At 37.6% G+C, this 24474-nt stretch overlaps 1 protein-coding gene across 4 annotated transcripts in view; it reads left to right on the top strand.

Annotated features, from left to right (window-relative positions):
* The window catches only part of fgf13a (fibroblast growth factor 13a), a 119174-nt gene that overhangs the window by 34374 nt on the left and 60326 nt on the right, over window positions 1-24474 (top strand). For 3 of the 4 annotated variants that reach the window (XM_039664711.2, XM_039664710.2, XM_039664709.2), the window contains exon 3: window positions 22529-22696. The exons of the other annotated variant lie outside the window; for it this stretch is intronic. In XM_039664711.2, coding sequence (XP_039520645.1) covers window positions 22529-22696 — 168 coding nt within the window. The remainder of the gene's footprint in view (window positions 1-22528; window positions 22697-24474) is intronic. 4 annotated transcript variants of the gene reach the window in all.

Here is a 24474-nt window from a genome sequence, read left to right as displayed (position 1 = left end):
GGATATTATGTGGTCTTAGGTGGGACCACCAACAATGGCATTTCGCTCTAACCAGCCAGATGTTGTTTAGGTCAATAATATGTCAACTGCTTTACAGATAATAACATGTCTGTGTCCTGGATGAGATATATAAGTGTCTCCTCAATCTGTACTTATCTTCATTGTGAAGAGAGAGGTTGTAGATGTCAAACAGAAGCACTTCTCACGTGTGTTTTATTGGTCTTAGCTGTAACTATATTTTCAAATAACTTTGTTTGATAGAAATACAGTGCTGGCCAGAATTATTTGCCCCCCAAATATGATCAGTTTATGCAGATTTCTTTTTTACAGTTATCTTTGATCATATTTACCAAAGGGAGCAAATAATTCTGACCAGCACTGTATAAGTTGTTAAGTGTCATTATAATCATCATAATCAGAGATCAAAATGAATTCCTAGGATCTTAGTATATCTGATCTGTTCATCTACTAAACAGATGTTTGATGTGATTGACCATTCATCAGGGATTAAAATTACATTGATATGATACAGACATGAATAAACTGTGCATTCCTATTGTCATGATTTCATTGCGTAACTGCATCAGTCAATTGGATGCACTCAATTCCTAGCTACAGCCTTTTTTTTCTTTTCTTTTTTTTCTTTTTTTTTACAGAAATCAATCAGTGAGTTGAAATTCCATTAGGCCATGTGTGGCATAAACAATAACCTCCACTGCTTTCACAGAGTGTGTGTCCTCCTCAGGTGACCTCAGAGCACTGACATTAATAAGGGTAGTGATGTAAAACCTTGACATACACCTGGAGGGAGAGGCAGGGAAACAATCGACTGAATGACAATTTAATGCTTCCATGCACCCGCTGCACCAGAGGCCGTGCTCAAATGAAAGAACTTGCTGTTTTCTTCCTCCATTCTCACTCCTCAGATCTGCCCAAAACTAAGAGACCAGCGGTGTGTATCATTCAGACCAGTAGCTGGTGTTTGCTAACCCAAAGTGTGCAGTATTGACTGGCTTGTTGTTTGATGGGAGACCAGAGTTAAACTGGTAAAATGCAAGGTCTATAAAATATAGTTGTTTATCTAAAACAGACTGAAGTATTTGGCCCTTGCTTGTATGTTTGAAAAGCCCAAAAGTCTAGATAAATCAAGTCAAATTTATTTGTATAGCACTTTTTGGGTAATGCTATTATCCCGGTGGATGAAGTAGTTATGTGCAATGAAGATGTTTTAAAATGCTAAGGTTGGCTTAATAAACTCGAGCCATCTATCTTTTTTACAGAAACAATTAGACACCATTTAGAAACAATTCACTCCCTCATTTAAGTTCTTAAAGAAGAGTTGGCAAAAAGCGGCATTCAAGGGTCATATACCTTACTCAGGGTCAGGGATATTGGCTATAATTTTGAGTTTTAGTAGCTGTCAGGCACATCTTAATTTTTGTTTGAGTAAAATTTTGGATCTGTGTTGACTCAAGCTGTGTTTTAGACGATTCAGTTCAATTTGGTGAACCGGTTCAAAAGAATGATCCGCTCGAAATCCGGGCATCATTGAATCAGTAGTGCAAATATTAATCTCGTCACATTTTATAAAGGGTTAATGATCCATTAGCTACTGTATGTGAATGCAAGATGTGTTCTTTGTATTGACATTTGATTCAGAGTTACATTCTTGGCATCTCTTGATGCTCCGTATACAAAAGGGAAAGAGATTCAATTGCTGGAACATCAAAGCTAATGGCTAAACTGTTTACTTCTCAAAACAAAACCCTGAAATGTAGAATGTGACTGAAGTTGAATCACTGAGTGATTCCCCCAGTCTCAGTGAGTAACACGGGGGCGGCTGCATGAAAGATGAGATATGTATGTGCTTTCCTCTTGATTCAGTTTTCTCCCAGTGCAGCAAGTCATTACTTTGTAACAATCTATAATGACACTAGATATGTGTCCTCACAGGGGGGCTTTAATAATGCCCACCTCAGCCTTTTGATTTAGGAACAATGGGTTACATTTAGGGAAGCAGACTTCTGAGGTGCAGTGGGTTAAATGTCGTCACACCATTGATCATAGAATAACTATGTAGCTGAAATGCTGTTTTAATGTCTTACAAACTGTAGCAATAACAGGTTTTCTTCAACTTGTATGAATAGGACTTAAATGTACTCATTAAGCATTTGCATGTCTTTCATTCCAACCCTAAAAACAGAGCTGTCATGACCCTGATGGTCTGTGCTTATGTGATCATGCGGCTTCAGTAAGCTATCTGAGGTTGTTTTACTCTGAATCCTGCCATTGCCAATCGTTATTAAATGTTGACAGATGATGTAGAACAGATATTCCCATGTCTTTTCTCCTGACCATTGGCTAATAAAAACCCAACCATCTCCCTGGAGCCTGCTTTACCCTTTGCTTGCAGGCGTTCTGCCAAGTAAATGGGGTCTTGTAATTTATTAAAGAATTTATGCAATTGTTCCACATCGACCGCTTGAGTGAGGCAGCCTAAAGAGCCCCTCAGGGATCCTTGCCTAATATGTAATGTCATTCCTCCACAACACCTATTATAGCCAAACATTTTTACCATCATTAACATCAATGATTCATCAATCAAGCTGTTTTTACTATTGGTAATAAGAATAAGATTTGTTTCTTGAGCATCAAATCCACATATTAGAATGATTTCTGAAGGATCATATGACACTGAAGACTGGAGTAATGATGCTGAAAATTTAGCTTTGCAATACATTTGATTTTAAAGATTGAAATTTATCAAAATAACATTTCACATGACTGTTTTTTCTGTACTTTTGTAAAAATGAATGCAGCCTTGAGCATTAGAGAATTCTTTAAAAAATGTATTGCATCCATTTGTTGCTTTTCAGCCAAAATTGTTTAACAGATCTTAAACGTGACTCTGTTTGACTGATTGCTTCTGAAGTGTATTAGTTAAAGGAGAACTCCGGCGCAAAATGAACCTTTGGTCTAATAAAACATTCGTACCAAGTCGACCGTTTTCTGAGATTTGTTTTCATGATAATATAATGTAAAGATTATCATGTATCAAGACAATACATTTTTTTTTCTCAAGTTCTCAATGCTTCGTTTTGCATGTAGGGACCCTCATTATGTTATTGTGTTAGTGTGGGGCTATTTTGAGCCTTGTTAGTGGTATTAACTAGCGATTTCTTTTTACTTATTAAATGCCCCCATATACTAGCGTTACACACTAAACAGTTTTTAGAGATTAAACTCTTTACGTTTGATTGTCTTGAAAACTCTCAGAGAATGGTTAACTAGGTATCAAAGTTTTATTAGACCAAAAGTTCATTTTGTGCCGGAGTTCTCTATTAATTCTTGTCTGTCTTAATGTAGAGTGTTAATGTAGTTGTTCTTCCTTAAATTCTTGTCTGTCTTAATGTAGAGTGTTAATGTAGTTGTTCTTCCTTAAATATCTCCCTGGCTTTGGTGTTCGATGGTGGATGCTTGAGAGAGTTCTAGAGAGTACAGAAGAGATGTCAGAGGTTATCAGATGCACAGAGATCATGTAGATTCTGCTATCAGGTGTTTACTTTCACATATCAGAACAACAACTGGATTATGAAAAAGGCAGTCGACTATCATTGTATAAGCTGTGAGAAGTGAGTCTTATTTTCCTGAGGTTTATATTCCTGTCAAATATGTCTTGCCAACTGTTCCCATGGTGATGCTTTGAGCACTCAAGGTCATAAAAGTGCTATTTAAGATACTGTAAAGAACAGTTTATCAAATGAAAGAATGTGCTGTGGTATAAGGTATAGCAGAGAAACATCTTACTGCTTTGAACCAAGCTAAGGATGTACAGAAAAAAATTAAGTATCATATTTTTTTTTTTCCTGTCTCTGAATTTGATCGGTATGTTTTCACTGTTTTCATTACTCTTCTTGTCTGTGTGTTCCTGACAGATTGTCAGCCTGTGCAATAAGGGGTGACGATTTTAAATCGAATTTTTCTTCACGTTACATTGATAAATCAGTAGCTATATGTGACTGTCTTTATGAGAAAGTCAATGAGTCAATCAAATTCATCAAAGCAAATTACTATTTTGTGCGTGCGTCATTGAATCTCTTTCTGTGTTTTCACTGTTATATGGAAGGAGGCGCTATGACACCTCTTCTGAAAGAGTACAGAATCAAAAGAACAAGTGAAGAAGATGCAGAAAGTAACACAAGCGATATCATATGTAAGCATAACATGATCATTATTAATCAGCATAATAAATTTAAAACTGCCTAATGTTACCGAATGAAATATTGACCCAGGACGAACTAGGACTGTGCAAGCTTTGGGTTATTTTTAGCCCAGTGGCTGGGTATTTTAATAAAGCATACACAAACACTGAAAAAATGCACCAATTATATGAGAACCACTGAGAACCGCTCTCTCTCTTGAAGATGATGCAAAAAGCCGGCACTAAACAACTCAAGATTTTGGATTGTTGTGTCTGATCCAGGAGTGGGGTAACACAAAAACTACCAAACACTGAAAAAATAACCCCCCTAAAAAATGAACCAACAGGCTCAACCCAGCGTTTTGGTAGAAAAAAAAAACACAGCATTTTTTATAGCTTATAATCAGCATCTAACAATCATGTCAGTGCAATGAGAGATAGTTATCACACCCCTAACTCAAATGTGTGATGTTTCCTTATCAGATTATTTCAGATTGATCCTTCCAGTTTGTGTTTATAAGGGTCTGTAGTAGATCCGTTCCTCTCAGTGGGATAGTTCCCCTGCAGCACTGATGTGTTCAGCATTCACAACAGAAGACACAGATCCAGTATCCTTACAGGGATCCGCACTAAACTTGCCTCACCGCACATGCCTCTTTTCTTCCTCTCTGTATTGGCCTCAAGCTTGCTAACCTGGGAGCCTGTAATCATTATCTCAGTAGTCTTGTATTGAACAGCAGTAGTGTCTAGTAATCACACTGAACTGAGGCTGTGCTCTTCTCCCAGGCCACCTTCTCTGTCAAAACAAATTATTCATGAAGCTATAACCCAGCCTTCAGCCCCCCATAGCTGGATCTGAAGGTCAGATCTGAAAGAGTTAAAGGACATTGGTGCACAAATGCGTCTTTGTCTTTTTATCTGTTCTGCAGGGCTGCAGGTTTTATAACAATCATACAGAATGTACTTCTTACGTAACTCACTAGTGTTAAATGAAATACTACCATGTACAAATTATGGTTCTGCTTTTTTTTAGCAAACACATTGTCCGTTTACAAAAAAAATATATAATATGAATGTGTGCTTTCAAAGGACACTTTCTTTCTATAGAAAATGTTCATGTTTGTATATATATAAGTATTGTTATTTCACGTTATTTTGCCAAGGGCAGTACTGTAATTTGTATTAGTTTCCAAGATAAATGCCTTCTCAAATTGTTAAATGGCTGTTGTTTGTCTCTGTAGAGCTAAACACTCTGCAGACACAGAGTAAGCCACCTCTCTTTCTTTTAAAGTAGTGTCTGACAGAATGGGGTTGCTGTGATGAGTAGTTTGTAGGTTTATTTTGGGTCATTCCAGGTGTCTTCAAATTACTGACAAAAATACCTAATTTGCCTTTTCATCTTTAAAATTAAACTTTAATTGTCTTCACTGATCTTCCGATGTGTCTTCCTAATGGTTTAGCGGGTTTGCTGTTATGCAATCCATTTGTATTTGGATCTGCACAATCTTTTTTCTCAGCTCTTCAAACTATTAGGTTAGGAAAGTCGGATGTTGTAAAACAGGGATCGTTATCTCATTTGTTCATTATTCTAGAACCCCAGTTGTAATAGGGGTTGTTCACCTCAAAGAGTTGTATACAAGACAGGGCTTTATATGTTTTATTCCTGTTGTCCTAGATTAATGCCACCCAGACAGTTAATCAATACCTGCTGCAAAACTTATTACCAAAACCTGCAAATGGAAAAATAAATAGTTATATGGTTTCTCTTAGGTGATTTAGAGGCTTAACCCACTTGTTTGTTGCAGGTTATGCTGTACTGAGGTTTTGAGTTGTTCTAGACCAGCTGGGATGTCATGTCTAGACATTATGGATTTGGACTGGCAAGTGTGTTTTGGTACAATATTCACTCTTCTCTACGTCAGGAACTATTATGCAAAGCTAGGTCTGGCCAGCAGGAAGGTGTTCAGCGATGCTGGTCGTGCTGACGGACCCAGCGGGAGATAAATCAGAGAGCTTTGACCAAAAATTGGTACTGGTACATCCCAGCTGTTTCCTATAATATGAACAAAATAAAGATAGTGCTGACAACTGAACATCTCTGACACACAAATGGCTTTGAATGCAGATATTTAAAGCACAAACTTGTGTGTAGTGGTTGAATAGAAATAAATGAGCACATGCTGTTGCTATTTTAATGTCATAATTTGACACTATTAAAAGTAATAATTAATTGATATCAAAATTACATTCTGCATTTACATTATTTATTTATTTACTAGCCCTAACATGTATCTCTAGTTAAAGGGATAGTTCACCAAAAATACAATAAAAAGCTGAAGTCAATTTGTTTTTATATTTTTGCTATGGAATAACATAATGATGAGTAAATGATGACAGAATGCTCATTTTTGGGTGAACTACCCTGGAAGGATTGCTAATATTTGGCTAACTTTGTTTTTATTTAAATACAATTTTTTAACCGAGAGAAAATTTGGCTTGAATGAGAACCGTCATTGTTCATTTAAATTGCCTATAGAAGTTCCTATCTTCAAGTCAGCCCTGATTTGCGGAAAGAGCTGTGTGATCATTGCCGTTCTCATGAGGTCCTGGGGCCTGTGGGGTGAATGGTCGATCTGCTTGAGTTCACACAGGCTGCCAGTGCTCTGTGCCATTGCGTATGCACATCAAGCGCGTGACCCACGCGTGTGAACCTTTGCCAGTGGAAGAGAGAACTGTGGTTGTTTCTGGAGGGATCGCTCACCTGTGTGTTTCTCTTTTGACTCATCTGTGCTTGCTTGAGGGAAAGTGTAATTTGGTGTGTTTCTTCAAACCACCTGTCTGGAACAGAACATTTATGAAGCTGCAGAAAACATATCCATTGCACAGATAAAGAGTGAAGAATGAATGAATCCTTGAAGCTAAATAACCTACACATGCGCATGGATTCACATTTTTTCTTGTGGAGTGGGAGAAAAGCGGACGAGGCTGTTTGAAGGAGTTCTGACACGACAGACAGACAGTAACTCAAGGCTTTCTGAGACAGCTGTGTGTAATTTTTAGTTCTTGGCTCATTAAAGCTATATTATCCAAGGTTGAAAATATGATTAATTGATTGTAATGTTTTTCCAGGACTGATAAGAATGTTGTGCTATTTAGATAAATCACTTTCGCACAATCTTCGGCTCACTGGTATTTATAAAGTGAATTCTGCGCAGGTTCTGGCGTACGAACGGTTTTATAAATCTGAATATTTTTTTTGGCATACGTAACACATACACTTTTATTACATTTAATCTTTTTTTTTTTTGTAATTTATGATGTTGGAAAAAAGATTGCATCAACTTTCATTATTGTTACAGATATTTTGTGCCAATTTCCCAGGAAGTGTCTATTTTGTCCTATTAAACACATGGGATGGAAACGCTGCTTTATTTGCAAATGTTTTGTGCAATATTCCAATTTTGTTAAAAGTAAAGTTAAATTCAGAACTTTGGATGGAAATCAAATGGCTGAGTAAATGATGACACAATTTAAATATTTGGGTGAACTAAGAACCAATATAGTATGAGAATGTATGTGTAAAGAGGCAGTTCAGTGGGATCGGATCAGAGCCCTTTAGAAACCGAAATCTCAAAGAGAGCTTGTCTCCTTGCAAAATAAGCCAAATTTTTCAGTTTGCAACATGTCATAGCCTCTGGGAAGTGATGACCGCCCGTGTGTGAAGCGCTGCCGTCACTATGCGTACGGACAGTGCCTCCAGACAGAGCTGGCGACTGTTGTGTAACAGCCCAATTCCTTTCGGTCCAGTGGGGGTTAGGATCAGGAAATTTGTGAGCCTGTGTACTTTGAAGAAGTTTGCTGAATGTGGGATCTGAGGTGACAATAGGAAACGTTAACTTGCCGTGTCTTCTAGAGAAAGAAATCAATTACTTCCTAACCTCCACTTTGTACTTTTCGCTATTCATTTACTCTCTTTGACACGAGGGAGACTCGAGTCTCCTCGGCTCCGGTCTCTGTTTTCAGGCTCCACACAAACACACAGATGGAAGAGTAAACAGAACTGACATCAAGAAGCACAAACACACCTTCTTCCTATTTTGTACACTGAGACCAAGAGCAGAGATAGTAGCATAGCTATTTCTTATTAATGGCACTAAAGCTTACAGAAGTAGGTTTTTAAAGGGATAGTTCACTCAAAACTGGGGCCTATTAAGAGCGAAAACAAATCCTAAGAGCATTATATTGACAGTTTTAACCAGTAAAAGCAAACCTCTTCAGTGTGGGAGAGTTCATATAAAATTGATCCGATCAATTTTCATGCTATCAATCAATACATGCTATCATGAATATATATATATATTTTTTTTTTCAAAACCACCCGTTTACAAAAAATGTAACCATCTCATGACCTTTTAAACTTGATTAATTGGCTTTATGCCCAGCTCCACTATTTCCTGAACTTCAGCCAGCTCCTTGTTTCCTGTCTGCCATTATTGGCCAAATTGATTAATTCAGGTGTGTCTGATTATTGTTGCCATGACTACTGAGGTCAGGTACACCTGAATTAATCAATTTGGCCAATAATGGCAGACAGGAAACAAGGAGCTGCTGAAATTCAGGAAGTAGTGGAGCTGGGCATAATGCCCATTGATGCTAACCTGACAAACCTAATCCAGTCCAGTCCGAATATAGATTATAGATTTATATATAGATTTTAGATTTAAATATAGATTTATTTTTTAGTCCATTTATTTCTTTCTTTTTTTTAAATAACCTGGTATCTATTGAAAATGAATAGACAGACTAATAAAAAAAAAGAAAAAAAAAAAGATTTTACTCATGGATGCATCAAGTCAGCCTACCAGTTTAGAGTTTGCCAGATTAAGACATTTCTAGTTTCTAGATTTGTTATCAATATGCACCAGATGGTCAAGAAATGGGCCGTGGGTGGTTCATGGGCATGCTGACTGAAGCTTATAGTGTACATATACAAATCTTAATGTATACACTTATTAAGCACTGAAACAGCTTCAGCTTTAATGGTGAGGCAGTTTTCAGAGTGCTGAATGATGACACAGTTGTAGTTTCTGCCTTTAATATGCTTATACATGAATGAACGGAGGTTTTCTCTGCAGGGCCGTTTGGGTAGCTGGTGACTGACTGTGAGCTGGGGTTGTGTGAAATCCCACTCTTTCACCTCCGAGACACATGATCTCAGAGGGAAGCCTCCTAAGTGGAAAGCGAAAACAGTTAGTTGACAGATGGAAGGAGAGAGGAAGGAAGTGAATGCTACTGAATAACATAAGAAATCTAAATGCTCTGCTTAGCGCCGCAAGCTCATAACTTACTTTAAGTACTTTAAAGGAACTGCAAAGTTTCGTGAGCGATGATTTCATATTATTTTATTTACATATGTAGTGTATATTATAAAGTTGCTTGTAGTCCCAGAGGAAATTTTTTTCTTTATGTATCAAGTATCGAGCATGTTTGTAAATACACACATTTTAAATGTTTCTCCTAATAAAAAAATATAAATATTTATATAAAAGAAACATGAAAACAATTTAAAATTGCAGGATTTAAAATGCCGATGACCGTTAAAACACACATCTTGTGTGACACTAAAATTTGAATGCACCATTTTTGCATTCGAATGTGGATTTTTATTTTAAATTCTGTGAATATTCGTCCTTTTAATACACTATCTTTTCATCAAGGCAAGCATGGCACTATAGACCATTTCACAAGATGTAAACAACACTGGTCCAGAAGCACTTCCTGTTTCAGTTTTTTAACACTACATAAAAGCTGGGATAAAATACAACCAACAGAACATTTAAAACTGAATCAGAAAGTTAAACAAACATCTTTGAGATGTTTTCTTTACTTGTGAAATAAAGAAAACAGTTACAAACTGAAACAGGAAGTGTTTCTGGACCAGTGTTGTTTACATCTTGTGAAATGGTCTATATATCTAGTCAGTTACTAAGTGCAGTGCAAGCATATTCATTTACAACAATTCAGTATTTTCAGCTTCAGAATCATGAATATTGTTATTCTGGTGTCTCCATTGTCCTTGGGTTACAATAACCATGTCCAAGCCTATTCATTTAAACCCATATCAAAGTTAGCAATTTAATCAACAGTGGATTTTTTGTTAACCTTGGAATATCGCAATAATATCGTATCGTGAGTTCAGTATCGTGATATGTATCGAATCGTGACATGAGTGTATCGTTACACCCCTAATTGCTACAGTATATACTTAAGCCTTTTAAAACAGCTATTGATGCTTTACACAATTAAAACCAGCACATACATTTTTTTCCACAAGCCTTACAGTCAAGTTTCTATTTACCATGTCCTGTACTGTATGTTGTCATATTTTAATCTTTTTAATTGGCATAATGAATGATTGAATCATCCTCTAACAGGCATTAGCTTTCATCAGCTGTCGACTGCAGTAATCAGTAGTCCAAAACATTTATCCTACTTAATTCTTACATCTGTTTTGTTTTCAGCTTTAGTGAAGATGACTTGCACTGTCTGATGTGAGATAGACCTGAGAAGAAAGATTGACCCTAGTGTCTCAAAATATGTACTCTGGTGCATTTAGAAATCATCTAGAATGGCTCAGTCAACAGCTATAAGGCTGCTGACAGAGAGCGCAGTGACAAAACAGTCTGGAGAGCGTAACTTGTGATTTACACGTTATCTTTGGAGACGTTCCTCTCAAGTTGTGAAAAGAGGCCACAGTGAAAGTTTCATTAATGCGTATGACTCAGCTCTGACTGTGAAAAAACACAGAGGAATTGCACAAGCTCTGCGCTGAGCAGAAAGCACACACAATCTTTATGGATGCAGGACTCACTTATCACAATTGCAAGATGTTTACTTGGAACCTAATGTTTAATGTTACCAAAATGTATCTGGGCCCTATTGTGCCGTCACCAGCTGATCACTTCAGTCCATTTGTTCTTTTTTAAATGACTTTCGTTGTTCTACCAACAGTATAATCATTTCAGGGTTGCTTTAATTACTTTTGAGTTCATGGGTCACATATAAAGAGCTGATTCTTTAAAGGCATGTTAATATGTGCAGTTGCCTGTTCTGATTCTAAAAAAGTACAATGCTAAAAACACATAATAATGTGCAACTTACCGTGTAATAGGAACGGTATGCTTGTCAACAAAATCGAGAACAAAAAGTTTCCTGTATATTTTGTTGACATCAAAGTCTAATCAACTAAACAGCTTTTTGATGCAGATTCATCTGTCACTTAGTATAGCAGCCAAATTAGACAGATGCCAACATGGACAGGTTGCGTGGTAAGGCTTTGCACGTTTAATGCGCAAAACTGTGCAAGGTAAAAGATATGAGACAGGCTATAGGAAATATAATTATTAGATTTATAATCATATATTAAATAAATATATTCATATTACAATTTGTTTTACACTGTGAATCACTGGTTGAAATCATCTAAATTTAAGACACCTTTAAACCTTTTCGATTTATGGTCACTTTGCTTATTGTTTAATATATAAAATATGACTCTCATTAATGTTTAGTAACAGCTTTAAGATGGCTGTGTTGTTGCAAACCACTTAAAGGGTTAGTTCACCCAAAAATGAAAATTAAGTCATTAATTACTCACCCCCATGCTGTACCAACCCCGTAAGACCTTCGTTCATCTTCGGAACACAAATAAAGATATTTTTGATTGAATCTGAGGGCTGGATCACTTTTCCATAGACAGCCTGAGGGACTGCCTCTTGACGGCCCAGAAAGTCATTAAAAGAAAAGGTTTAAATATTCCATGTGCCTACAGTGGCTCAACTATAACTTTATCAAGCGACGAGACTACTTTTTGTGCAAAAAAAAAAACGTAAATAACGACTTTATTCGACTTTCCATTACTTCCTTATGGGCGCATCCGCGAGAACTGAGACGAGACCGTTCTTCTTCGACTACTTTTTGTTACCGGCTGCTCACCGCTTAGGAGTTTTACCGCCCCCTACCGTATAAGATGACGTACTGCTTGTAAACAGAACGTTTTGGCTCCGGCTATATCAGTACGTCATCTTATACGGTAGGGGGCGGTAAAACTCCTAAGCGGTGAGCAGCCGGTAACAAAAAGTAGTCGAAGAAGAACGGTCTCGTCTCAGTTCTCGCGCATGCGCCCATAAGGAAGTAATGGAAAGTCGAATAAAGTCGTTATTTACGTTTTTTTTTCGCACAAAAAGTAGTCTCGTCGCTTGATAAAGTTATAGTTGAGCCACTGTAGGCACATGGAATATTTAAACCTTTTCTTTTAATGACTTTCTGGGCCGTCAAGAGGCAGTCCCTCAGGCTGTCTATGAAAGAGTGATCCAGCCCTCAGATTCAATCAAAAATATCTTTATTTGTGTTCCGAAGATGAACGAAGGTCTTACGGGGTTGGTACAGCATGGGGGTGAGTAATTAATGACTTAATTTTCATTTTTGGGTGAACTAACCCTTTAAGTAGAGAAGCGCAGCTGAGCAGTCTTGTGGTACTAAATGTGTGCAGCCATGTGCACCGAGCCCTGTGTTTATGTTGTTACCTTAAATCCAAGGGCAGGTCGGCAGGTTTTCAGCCAGAGGGGAATATGGTCTGCTCTCTACCCATCTACACACACAGTGAGCACGAGAAAAAACCTGTTTGGCAGTGATGTCCTCTTCTGTGAAGAGCAGTCTTGTTGAATGATATCTTGAGGTGGAAAACAGTAAGTCAGTCCGTGTGGCCTCTCCATGTGCTGCCGTCTTAAAATGTGGCTTATCCATATTCTCACTACACACACAGTACAGACTACAGTGCAATAAAGTAACAATTATTATAATCGATTTTTGCTTTATAATTGTAATGTTTTTATATTGAAATGTTAAATGTCTTTTATGTATTAAATTTATCCAAAGAAATAACAAAAGTAAAAACATTTAATAGAAACATTAAAAGATAATGTTTTGATTTATTCTATTTCATTTTTACAATACATTTCATTTCATTTTTAACTCATACATGCAGGGCTTGACATTAACTTTTTTTGCTCGCCAGCCATTGTGGCTAGTGGTTTTTCAAAGTTACTAGCCACTCCGCATTTTCACTAGCCACAATTTTGATACCGATACCATTGGGAAAAACGGCCATATAGATATTTTTAATGTTATCTCATTATTTGGCAGCCGGTATATTAGGCTGCTGTTGCTTTAAGACATGATAGACGGACCCATTACACTGTTTTAAATAGCCAATATACTTGTAATTATGTGCAAGTGTAAAATCTTCCGGAATGAGTATAATTATGCTCAATATGTTCAATCCCTCACCCTATAACCAATAATATTCATCCTGAGCAAATTAAACGAGTGAGTAAAGGGACGCGGGTTTGTGTGTCAAACTGTAAAGGATGTCAACTCGCTGTCCGACAGATTAGAGAGGGAGAACGCGTTGCTGGTGCATCCTGCGGAAGAGTTTCAGATAGTTCAGTATCGATATGTATGTCAAAATTTTGCAGACTGCATTACACGCCACTGCTGAAATCCACTCGCACATGGTGGGTTGGCGGGTGTCAATTTCAAGCCCTGCATACAATTGTTTATATTTCCATATTAAGTTACATCCTGTAAATATTTTGTAAAATACACTGCACAGCCACCCTGTTTACATGGTATACACCCTATATTTTAGATGACTATTGTTCTAAATACAGAATATTGTATGCTGTGTTTATTCATTCATACAACATTACCTTGTTTAACTAACATTTAAACGTCAGACCTCTGCCTCAAGGGCTTGTCTGGTCCATCATCTAGACTAAGCAAATACTAACAGCTTGAAAATGCATGCTGGTCTGAGCTGGTCGTGTCAGAAGGTGTTTATGTGTGAGGATGTGTACTCTTGGTTTCTGCAGTGTTCAGAGAATGAGAATCACAGTCAGATGTCATACCAGACAGCCACAGACTCCAGGCAATAGAGAGATTCAGACCACCTCAGCATTTAATCCAGTCCACCTTCAACAATTGTGCTACAAGGGTTGTGTTACAGACTGAGTAAACCGTAAACTCTTTAGCGAGAGAATAAATACCTCAAGAACTAATTGGACTGTGCTGCTATTAATAATGTATTCAACTCTACTGTGACCTGTCATTGTGCTTTCAGCAAAGAATATGTTAATATCCTGATTTTGTTCAGTTGTATTAAACATTGTCTCTTGTTTAAGATCTCTAAATATACATGTAAGCAAAATTGCTATCCTGCTTTAATTAAGACCTAAGGCAGCGTGTTTATATTAAAGCTGTAAGCCAAGGTGACTCTTGATGATAAATGAATGTGGGAAGGCGTAAGGTCACCCCTTGAAAGCATATCAGCACCTTTACGTTTGCATTTAAATTGAGAGTATCTCCACATCTAAATTAATTTTAAAGCCTCTGAAGAAAAGTGAGGTCGGTTCAGAGAACCAACACTAGACCCTTATTAAGTCACAAATGGGATGTCTCTGATGTCCTCATGCTTTACTGATTGAGTATTTGTAGTGATTCATTTGTGTGTTCACAGCAGTAACAGTGAGTTAACTACATGGTGAACTGCCTTTAGATTAGAATATTCGTTGTGTCCTTGAATATTATAAATTCATCCTTTGTTGCAAAGTTGAATCTGTCTGAGATTGTGTTCCAAAAGTCATGGAAAAACCTGGAAAAAGTCTTATAGTAAATATTCAGAGTCTTTTTAATGCACTATCATTCAAAAGTTTGGGGTTGGTATGATATTTTTAATGTTTTTGCTTAACCAGGCTGCATTTATTTAATCAAAAATGATTAAAACAGATAATTATTACTATATTATTACAATTTTTATTTTTCTGTTTTAATATCATAATGCCATTTATTCTTGTGATGCCAAAGTTGAATTTTTAACATCATTACTCTTTAGAATCCTTAGAAATCATTCTAATATGCTGATTATAGAAATGGCTATATTTACATTTAGTATGCATATATTATTGATTTGCATTTGCAAACCAGGAAATTTTGGAAATTGTTATTTTTTTGTTATTTTGTTGTTCTTTGTCAATTGTTCTTTTCTATGAAGTTTTTTGGACTGCTTCACAATAAATCCTGAAATTAGAGGCATAAGCCATGTTTTCCGCTCCTCATGATCGCTGGTGTTCTTGTTACGTGTTCACTGTTGCAGTTTTCTTCACACTCGTTTTTATTTTAAATTGAACCTGGTGTAACTTTTCTCCACACGAATCATGTGCCACGCAGGGCTTTTGGAGTCCTTAAGTGACTTCAGAAGATATTGCCTATATTTACATAATATATTTAAATACCCATTGATCATTAAAAAATAAAATAATGTCTGAAATAAATTAAAGGAGCCATATGCAAGATTGTGGCCAAACTTGGTACTGCAATCATTTTCAAATTACTGTAGAGCGGTGTATCCCGTGATTGGTAGATCGGTGGAGGGTGGAGCATCAGACCAAAACTCAACATGACAGCATCAACATCAGTTGGGCTGCAACTTTACTTTTTAAATGACAATATCCTGGCTGGACTACTGTTGTCAGTGATACAAGTATTTGAAATGAAGATTTCTTAGTGACATTTCAGGAAAAAAATATGATTAATTGAAATACATTTCTTGCATAGAGCTCCTTTAACCCTTTTTTTTCATTGAGAGTTTTATTTTAATAAATAACTTTTACAATAATTGGAATTTAGGAAATCCTTGAGGATTAAAGTCACCAGGACCGTGACTCATTTTACCCCAGCATCCTGCATTTTATCTTTCTCATACGGGCATGTGACGTAATCTCATTTGGACATTTAAGGAGTCATAAAAACGTCCGTTCAGGGCCATTTCTGGTGACCCTCTGATTAGCTGTTAGTCACTGGCTGAATTTGCTGAAAGGAGCTGATTCTGCCTGAGTGTGTCTGTTTGACAGATGCTGGGAGAATCATGCATGGCCTGTGCGTCATTGCTGTGTGTTCTTGGGAGGGAGGCATCAGGTGGTCTGTCTTGTGTTAAATGGACTGATTCGACAGGGAGGTGGGGGCGATGAATAAGGGTGTACGATGACTGTTACAATCTTATGTGTTTCTGAGTTAGAGGCTGTGGGGTGTTGCTTGGACGAAGACGAGTGAGAGGAATGGGTTCTGTGGGGTTAGTTGAGAGTTTTTAATGATTATTAAAGCATGATACTTCTGATAATGTTCTTAATAACAACATTGTTTGGCTCAACATGGTCATTATGTAATAAACAAATCAGATGAAAAAGTAACTTCTAAATTAGCTCATTAGTATTTTAGGGCGTTCTTTTGTGATGTTTTTACATCCAGTACATTTTTGCTTGCTTGGATTGATACTGTAACATACAGTGGGGCCAAAAAGTATTTAGTCAGCCACTGATTGTACTCCTAGGTTCTCCTACTTAGAATAATGAGAGAGGTCTGTAATTTTCATCACAGGTACACTTCAACTATGAGAGACAAAATGAGAAAGAAAAAAAATCCAGGAAATCACATTGTTGTATTTTTAAAGAATTTATTTGTAAATTATGGTGGAAAATAAGTATTTGGTCACCCACAAACCAGCAAGATTTCTGGCTCTCATAGACCTGTAACTTCTTCTTTAAGAAGCTCTTCTGTCCTCCACTCATTACCTGTATTATTGGCGCCTGTTTGAACCCGTTATCTGTATAAAAGACACCTGTCCACCGCCTCAAACTGTCACACTCCAAACTCAACCATGGCCAAGACCAAAGAGCTGTCGAAGGACACCAGGACGAAAATTGTAGACCTGCACCAGTCTGGGAAGAGTGAATCTACAATAGGCAAGCAGCTTGGTGTGAAAAAAATCAACTATGGGAGCAATTGTGATAATCTCCCTCGATCTGGGGCTCCACGCAAGATCTCATCCCGTGGGGTCAAAATCATCATGAGAATGGTGAGCAAAAATCCCAGAACTACACAGAGGGACCTTATGAATGACCTGCAGAGAGCAGGGACCAAGTAACAAAGGCTACCATAAGTAAACAGACTACACACTACACCGAGAGGGACTCAAATCCTGCAGTGCCAGGCGTGTCCCCCTGCTTAAGCCAGTAACTGGGCTAAAGAGCTCAACCACTGAGCACACCCCATTCTCTGTCTTCGTTCTCTGTTCAACAGTTTTGTCTAATACGTTACTAGATAGAACTGTTAAACAAAGAAATTAAACTGTATTCGAAAAAGTATTATAGCGTTTACTTTTACATTATATGTAACAGAAAGGCAAACACTGTTATACTTTGTCATTTACCATCAGCATTCATCAAAAACGCATTTACATAATTTATACAAATAATAAACACTTAATTACACAAACATTGCAGACTTAGTTGAATCCAGCTGCCAGATATTCTGAAGTGCACATTTGAAGCCTACATGAACGTGTTACTCTGTGCATGATGGTCGGTCCATGTGAATTAATGAATTCAGCTTCCCTGGAGACGCATTATCGACAAACTTTAAAATATTACTGTTATTCTTTTTTGAATCAGTCAACAGTCCTAATATAATGCTAAGTCTTTAGAAACTATATAAACAAACTATTTAAAAATTAATTGGTAACACTTTACAATAAGGTTCATTAGTTAACATTAGTTAACTACATTAGTTAACATGTACAATATGTGAACAATACTTCTTCAGCATTTATTAATCTTAGTTAATATTAATTCCAACATATACTAATACGTTATTAAAATCAAAGGTTGTATTAGTTAACATTAGTTAATGGACTGTGAACTAACATGAACGCACCATGAACAGCTGTATTTGTATTAACTAACATTAACAAAGATTAATAAACACTGTAACTATTGCATTGCTCATCGTTAGTTCATGTTAGTTAATGCATTTACTAATGTTAACTAATGAACCTTATTGTAAAGTGTTACCAATTAATTAATAAAAGACAGTGTTGATGTTGTGTTTAGCTACAGGGCTGTTGCTTTTGTAAGACTGTTCATCGATTCTTTGTAACTTAAAAATCGATCCTTTGTCTTGTAAAATCTGTGCTTGCAAAGGTTCTTCTGTGATCCTCTTGTTCATAAACATTATCTGGGTCTGAATCAAGCTCGAACTGGTATGGCAAAATTTATGCCATTCTTAATATTTACACCTGAGCAGATGAAACGAAGATGTTATAGTAAGGGGCGTGACGTTTCTGGAACACGCTCTAAGCGGTTCGCCAATCACAACACAGCTGACCAATCTGAGCATACTGTATTTAGTATTTCGGAAGGAGGGGCTTCATTGAACCAGGGACTAAACAGGGCGTTTGAGACATGCTTGGAATAGAGGAGCTGCAATAATGTAATATATAATGTGTTTTTTTTTTTTTTTTTTTTTTTTTGAAGAATCCAGCATGAAAACGTATTCTAAAACATACCCAAAACCAAAATCAAGACTTTGAAAAAGGGCATAATAGGCTTTTGTGAAGCTGCAGGAGTGTCATCTGGCTTTCTTAGTGACACACAAACTGTTATTATTTTGTTGCATTTATGTTGCATTTTTAATTATCAGATTTAAATTAAGTTATACACATTATAACCTCCAACTTTCACAAAAAACCCCTTTCTCCCTCTACAGTTGACTGCTCTCAGGCATTTGAAAGAGTGGGAAAATATGGAAAATATGTTTTTAAGTACAGAATAAAAGACGTTTACTGGTGTAAAGAAAGAAAAGCTCGATTTCACCTCGGCTCCAGGAGCTTCAGAATGACACAGCAATAAAAATTAAATCCATTTCCTCAAAGCTGCGGAAGAAGATCCCAATAGACCAGAAAGAAGTCTTGACTCAGATACACATGATATTTAAAGTGCTGGTATTTTAAGCGCATGCTCCCCCAGGGTTGCTGGAGCAGCTGATGGTGATGTTCTTGTGTTTCTTTTCCATCACACGGTTAACTGGCGTTTCATGCAGAATGAGAGTGATTGACATTGCTTCTGACTTCCCCTCATTTGAATTGTACAAACTCTACAGTCCACCTCTAAATCTGTCTTTCTGCTTAAACTTCATGACCTCAATCTGCTGCGAGCTCTCGGCCTAAATGTGCAAACTGCAGCAGGGTCATAATTCAGAGCTGTTGATAGCATCGGCCCTGTCCTTGAAGCCTTTGTGCATTTGAGGCCATTGTAAATTAAATGTTCTGATCTTTGACATGAAGTGTAACTGTAACCCATGTACACTTCTGGGCTATTATAAATTAAGCCATCACTGATCATTTAGTTTTGGACTTTTATTCCCTCCCTTGATTAAGGGTCGTTTTGCATCCAACTTGTGACACATGATACCTTCACCTCTGGGGCTGAGGGGCGAGTTGATGTAAACAGGGGAAGGTTATGCGCTCTGTGTCATTAAATCCTTTCTCCCATCATGTTCCTCTCTGGAGTGTCAGCTATTGGCTTTCAGCACCGTGGACAGTGTCATTCATCAGTGCAGTGCTGAAGTGGTGGCAGAACCATGAGCTGTAGATCATGTCCCATCAGGCCACGGGCTGACAGCTCATTTTGAAGGCCCAGCTGATAGGGAGGGCAGGGCTATGACAGGCTGCATAATCCATCAGGCTTCCTGTGACCCATCCGTGCACTTTCCATCACGGTTTGGCACTTTGTGCAGCTCCAAGTCGTAAAGAACTCTTTTAGCACGGTCCAGTCCTAAATATGCCCCTCATTTTAATTGAGGTTTATGGGGCTGCAGTTAACATGGCTATTAATAACCATTGATGGACTAAGACCTTCAAAATGCATTGGAGACAAAAGGAGACTGTGTCCCTTGCCATTTCAGATTGTGTAAATAAAAATTACCTGTTGTTTCAAGACCTGGCATATACGTATGAAGCTGAATAATATGCTGCGAGTCATGTGGTAATGGAAAAAAATTAGATGGGAGGAAAAAATATATTTCAGTTCTCCTCGTTCTCTTGAAATTATACAGTTGTCTAATTATGTTGTATATAATTTGCAGGCATCAGGGAGCCGCTATTAATATGCAGAGTATTGGAATCGCTTTTGAATGCATGCTCTTATTTTTTTTAATATCACTTTCAATTTCGCGATCACATGGACTTGTGTAGGGAGCGGCGGTACTGACCACACATTTTACAGGACAACATATTTGTCAATCAGCACCAAATCTTCCGGCATCGTCCTGTCAGTCATCTCTCCTCACTATCTTCACGTGATGAGTGAATTCTGCTGTACTCTAATGTGACCGAGTACCACAGCAAGCTTATAATGTCCCTTCAGAGTGTCCCTTTGCAGTGCCTTTCCGAATTTTGATTAAGGCTGGGGCACATCCCTAATTATAATTATTTCTGAGTAAATAATTGTATATTAGTCCTAATGACTCAAAATATTTATGTATATATTCTGACTAATTGTTTTGCACTAATCCACAATGATATTTGTCTTGTGTCAGTCCTCATGTAATATAGTGCTTATTAATTTCTCTTTTCAGTAATTTCGGTCACAGTATGACTGAGTGGGAAACACATCTGCAAAGTCAACACACGTAACTGACTTCCTTCACCAGAAGAAAATCAAGAGTTACAGTCTCCAGTATAATACATATCGTGGCTTAAAATAGAAGGCGGCTGTCAGAGCACCTATACTTCATTCCAAAGTAAATTAGACCCCAGGTGTTTTCAGTGTACTTAAACCTACCAGTGAAGACAGTACCTTAAGACAAAGACGGGTCTTCTCATAACCACCATTCATGTTTTTGTCTTTAATAACATGTCTTAAAGTGAGAGAGAGAGGGATGTAAGAGCAAGGGATGAGGAAGATTTGTATTACCTCTGCTGGCAGTAGATGTGTTTGGCCTCAAATTACTGTATGACAATGGAAAAAGGGATGCTAGCCTGACCTGAACTTTATTAGTACATTTCATCTCAGTGGAAAATAGACCAGAAAATGAAACCCTCTATTAACCTCTCACACTGTGTGCCTGAATTAATAGAGTGAGCAAGTATTAGCCTGCAATTACACGTTATGAGAGGTTCAGAGGTCAGGGTAAAATAAAATCACTATTACATACCACTTTTTAAAACTTAAAATTATTGTGGAAAGATGTTTTTCCCCCCAGAATGATGTAGTCTACCAAATATCAGCAGGAGCTATCTGAAAAAAATCATACAAAACCTTAAGGGCCTTATTTTTAGCAGCTTTTATGGACAGAGTCAAAGCTTTACAGATGCCTACCTGCTCACAATTTTACGTTACATTAGCTCATTATCAGTACCGGAACAATGACCGCTGTTCATAAGTGCATGTTGTATGTTTACAATGTCTCACATACAGTTTGAAGTGCTTCCTCTATGCATGTGTGATGCAGAATATGCCTGTGGTGGAAGACGATGCTTGCTTTCACTGGATAGACTTTCTTTAGTACTGAAGGAATCACTTCAGAAGTAGTCTCTTGATATGCCTTGATCCAACACATGTGTGCAAGTTTGCATGAGGGCTCTGTCTATACACACACTATTGACTCTGGTCATCACCCTCTGAAATATTGGATTTCAGTTGATGAGAGCCAGAAGAGCTCCCCTGCCTGCTCTTCCTTTACCATCTTATCCCAGATCCCAATGCTTAACTAACTGCTGTCATATTGTTTCAATCATTGTGATGTACTGTAGTGTGTGTGTTTTAGGGCTGGGTGATGTAACTAAAGTCATTTACTCGATATTCTTAAACCGTTTTGTTTAAAAGGGTATATTCCTCCCTTTTTTAAAATAGTTTACTTTAATATGCACCAGAAATTGTGAATACACAAAAATGGCACTCAAATCCTGTATTGAGAATGTTTGAGTGATTATAAATTTTACTAAAATAAGTTGAACATCCTAACCAAACCTCAGTCGCCAATAAATAAATATTCTCAACACAAGGCGCAAAAAGGAATGATTGTGAGATTATTGTAATGACACATCTTTAAGGAAGGAAAGCTCACATGAATTGATCAATTTATTCAGATTGAAATCATTCGGAAATGTTTCGTAAATATTTGGTATATCACCCAGTCCTAGTGTTTCTTTTCTTTCTTAACTTCTCTCCTCCTCTTTCTGTTGTATATCAATCTACTATATGTGTTCTGCTAATCTTGTAACTGTTGTTGCTTATTAGAACCTTGTTGTTGTCATTTATAATTTGTCTCTTTTCTTTGCATAGTTCTCTCATTGTGTTGTTGAATTAGTTCTGTTGCTTTGAGCGCTTTCTCCCTTTCTAACCCTGCGTTCATTTTGTTATGGCCCGACCGCAGTCCAGGATGACGCTGCCCCAGGTACCCAGGAGTACATTATGTTGCGGCAGGATTCCATCCATTCTGCGGATATAAGGGGTAAAGGCTCCCCTTTTCGTGCTAAGTGTCACGAAATCTTCTGCTGCCCACTGAAGCAAGTCACCCTCAAAGACAGCTCAGATCCCGAAGGTTTGTGTAAAACACATCCATGTTTTTCTTTACTTTGCTGATGCTTTTGTATCTTTTACATAAGTTTAAGCTTCATTTGAACTTACTTTAGTGTTTTGCCTTTTCTTAAAAGCATCTGGCTTGTGTGTCTTGTAGAAACTGCTTGAAGTCTGTGATGTTGAATGACCTAAGGACACACTCCCCTTCTTTTCTGTTTGTGTGTGTGTGTGCGTGTGTATCTCTGTGCTGAATGCAGACTTATGATCAAGATTCTTCAGATCTGTATTCACCAATGCTTGACCAGTGACCAGATCACTGATGATGTCACTCTACCTGATCTGAGGCTTCACACTTCTAATTTAAAACCAGGGCTCTACACTCATTTATTTTATTTTATTTTTAGAGGCACAGTGCATACAACGTTTTGTTGACTAATATATGCTTATATTTATTATATTATATTTACGAGTGACACTTACACTGGTGCGACCAATTAACGTTCTATAATGTCACAAATTATTGAATGACATGAATACAGTGTAGAGCCCTGCACATAAATAACATCCACACAATAAAGCCCCTTTATCACTAAACCCTCAGTATGAGTGAATTATGATGATTCACACCACGCCCTTCCCACAAGCCCCTCCCCTTTTTGAATACAGCTTGTCTCTTACTCTCTTTTCCCTCTATATCTGTCTTTCTTTTCTTCTCTTTAGCCCCGCACCCATTTTCAGACAACCCCCTCCCCCCACATCAGGTCCACACATGATCCTTCCTCAGATGAATATCTGTTTAACTTCTGTTTCTCAAATGATAGTATTTATGCTTTCAAGTAGACCTGGACTCTGTCTCTTTATGTATCTCGCTCTCAGGTGTTTCAGATGCATGATGTCTGCTAATGGTCATGCATACACGGGTCTGATGTGCTGGGTTGTTATCAGGGTCCTGCATGTGGCTGAAGGCTGTATTGTCTTTATGCTGGGGGTGTTTTGGAAATCTTGTAGAGTGATAAGATTGTCCAAACATGTTGTAAATATGATTGTGAAAGTGTTTTTCTTTTCAGACGCTCAGATCACTGGGTAAGCCGTCAGCAGTCACCTCAAGCCTAAATAAATACAATTTAACATACAAATGCGCTCATCTCAACCGCTGTGCAGGATGACATATGAATTGTTCACGCATCACTAGAACACAGCACTAGATTTATGGATAATTTAGTTGTCATAGATACAGTGCCATTGCTGCTGACAAACATGTGCCTAATCAATTATTCAGTAATGGTTTATATTCACGGTCATTGCTACCTTATTTCCATGTGGTATAGAGTTGTAGAGAGTCTCTGAGGAGCATGGGGAATCTTTCTGTGTCTGTTTGTGGTCAGTTTTTATCTGTCTGGATCATGCTGCGAATAAAAGGACACGAGTGAAAAAAGTGAAGGAGAGGAAGGCTTATAAAGAGACAGACTGGAGTACTGCAGATATATTATTCAGTCTGATTGAAGCTCTGCTTGGACGTGACTGAATTTGCAAAGAAAGTCATGGGTATCTTATGAAATAAGCACTGTGCCATGGAAGGTTAAGGGATAGTTCACCTTGAATTGGAAATTATGATGTTCCTCAGTGGGTCGCAAAAGGAGATGTTTGGCCGAAAGTTCTCACTGCTTTTTTTCCATACTTGAATGTGGACCGAAAAGTACCAAAAGTACCATTTAGCACCAAGCTTCATTTAGACCCTGGTTCCTGCGGTGTAAACAGTTCCTGGTGAAAGTTCCTGCGGTGGAAACGCGGCTATATACT

Source organism: Pimephales promelas, chromosome 9 (genome assembly GCF_988280905.1).
Source record: "Pimephales promelas chromosome 9, fPimPro1.hap1.1, whole genome shotgun sequence".
NCBI lineage: Eukaryota > Metazoa > Chordata > Actinopteri > Cypriniformes > Leuciscidae > Pimephales > Pimephales promelas.
Note: the sequence above shows the minus strand (reverse complement) of the source record. Positions and strands in the feature narration are given on the sequence as shown.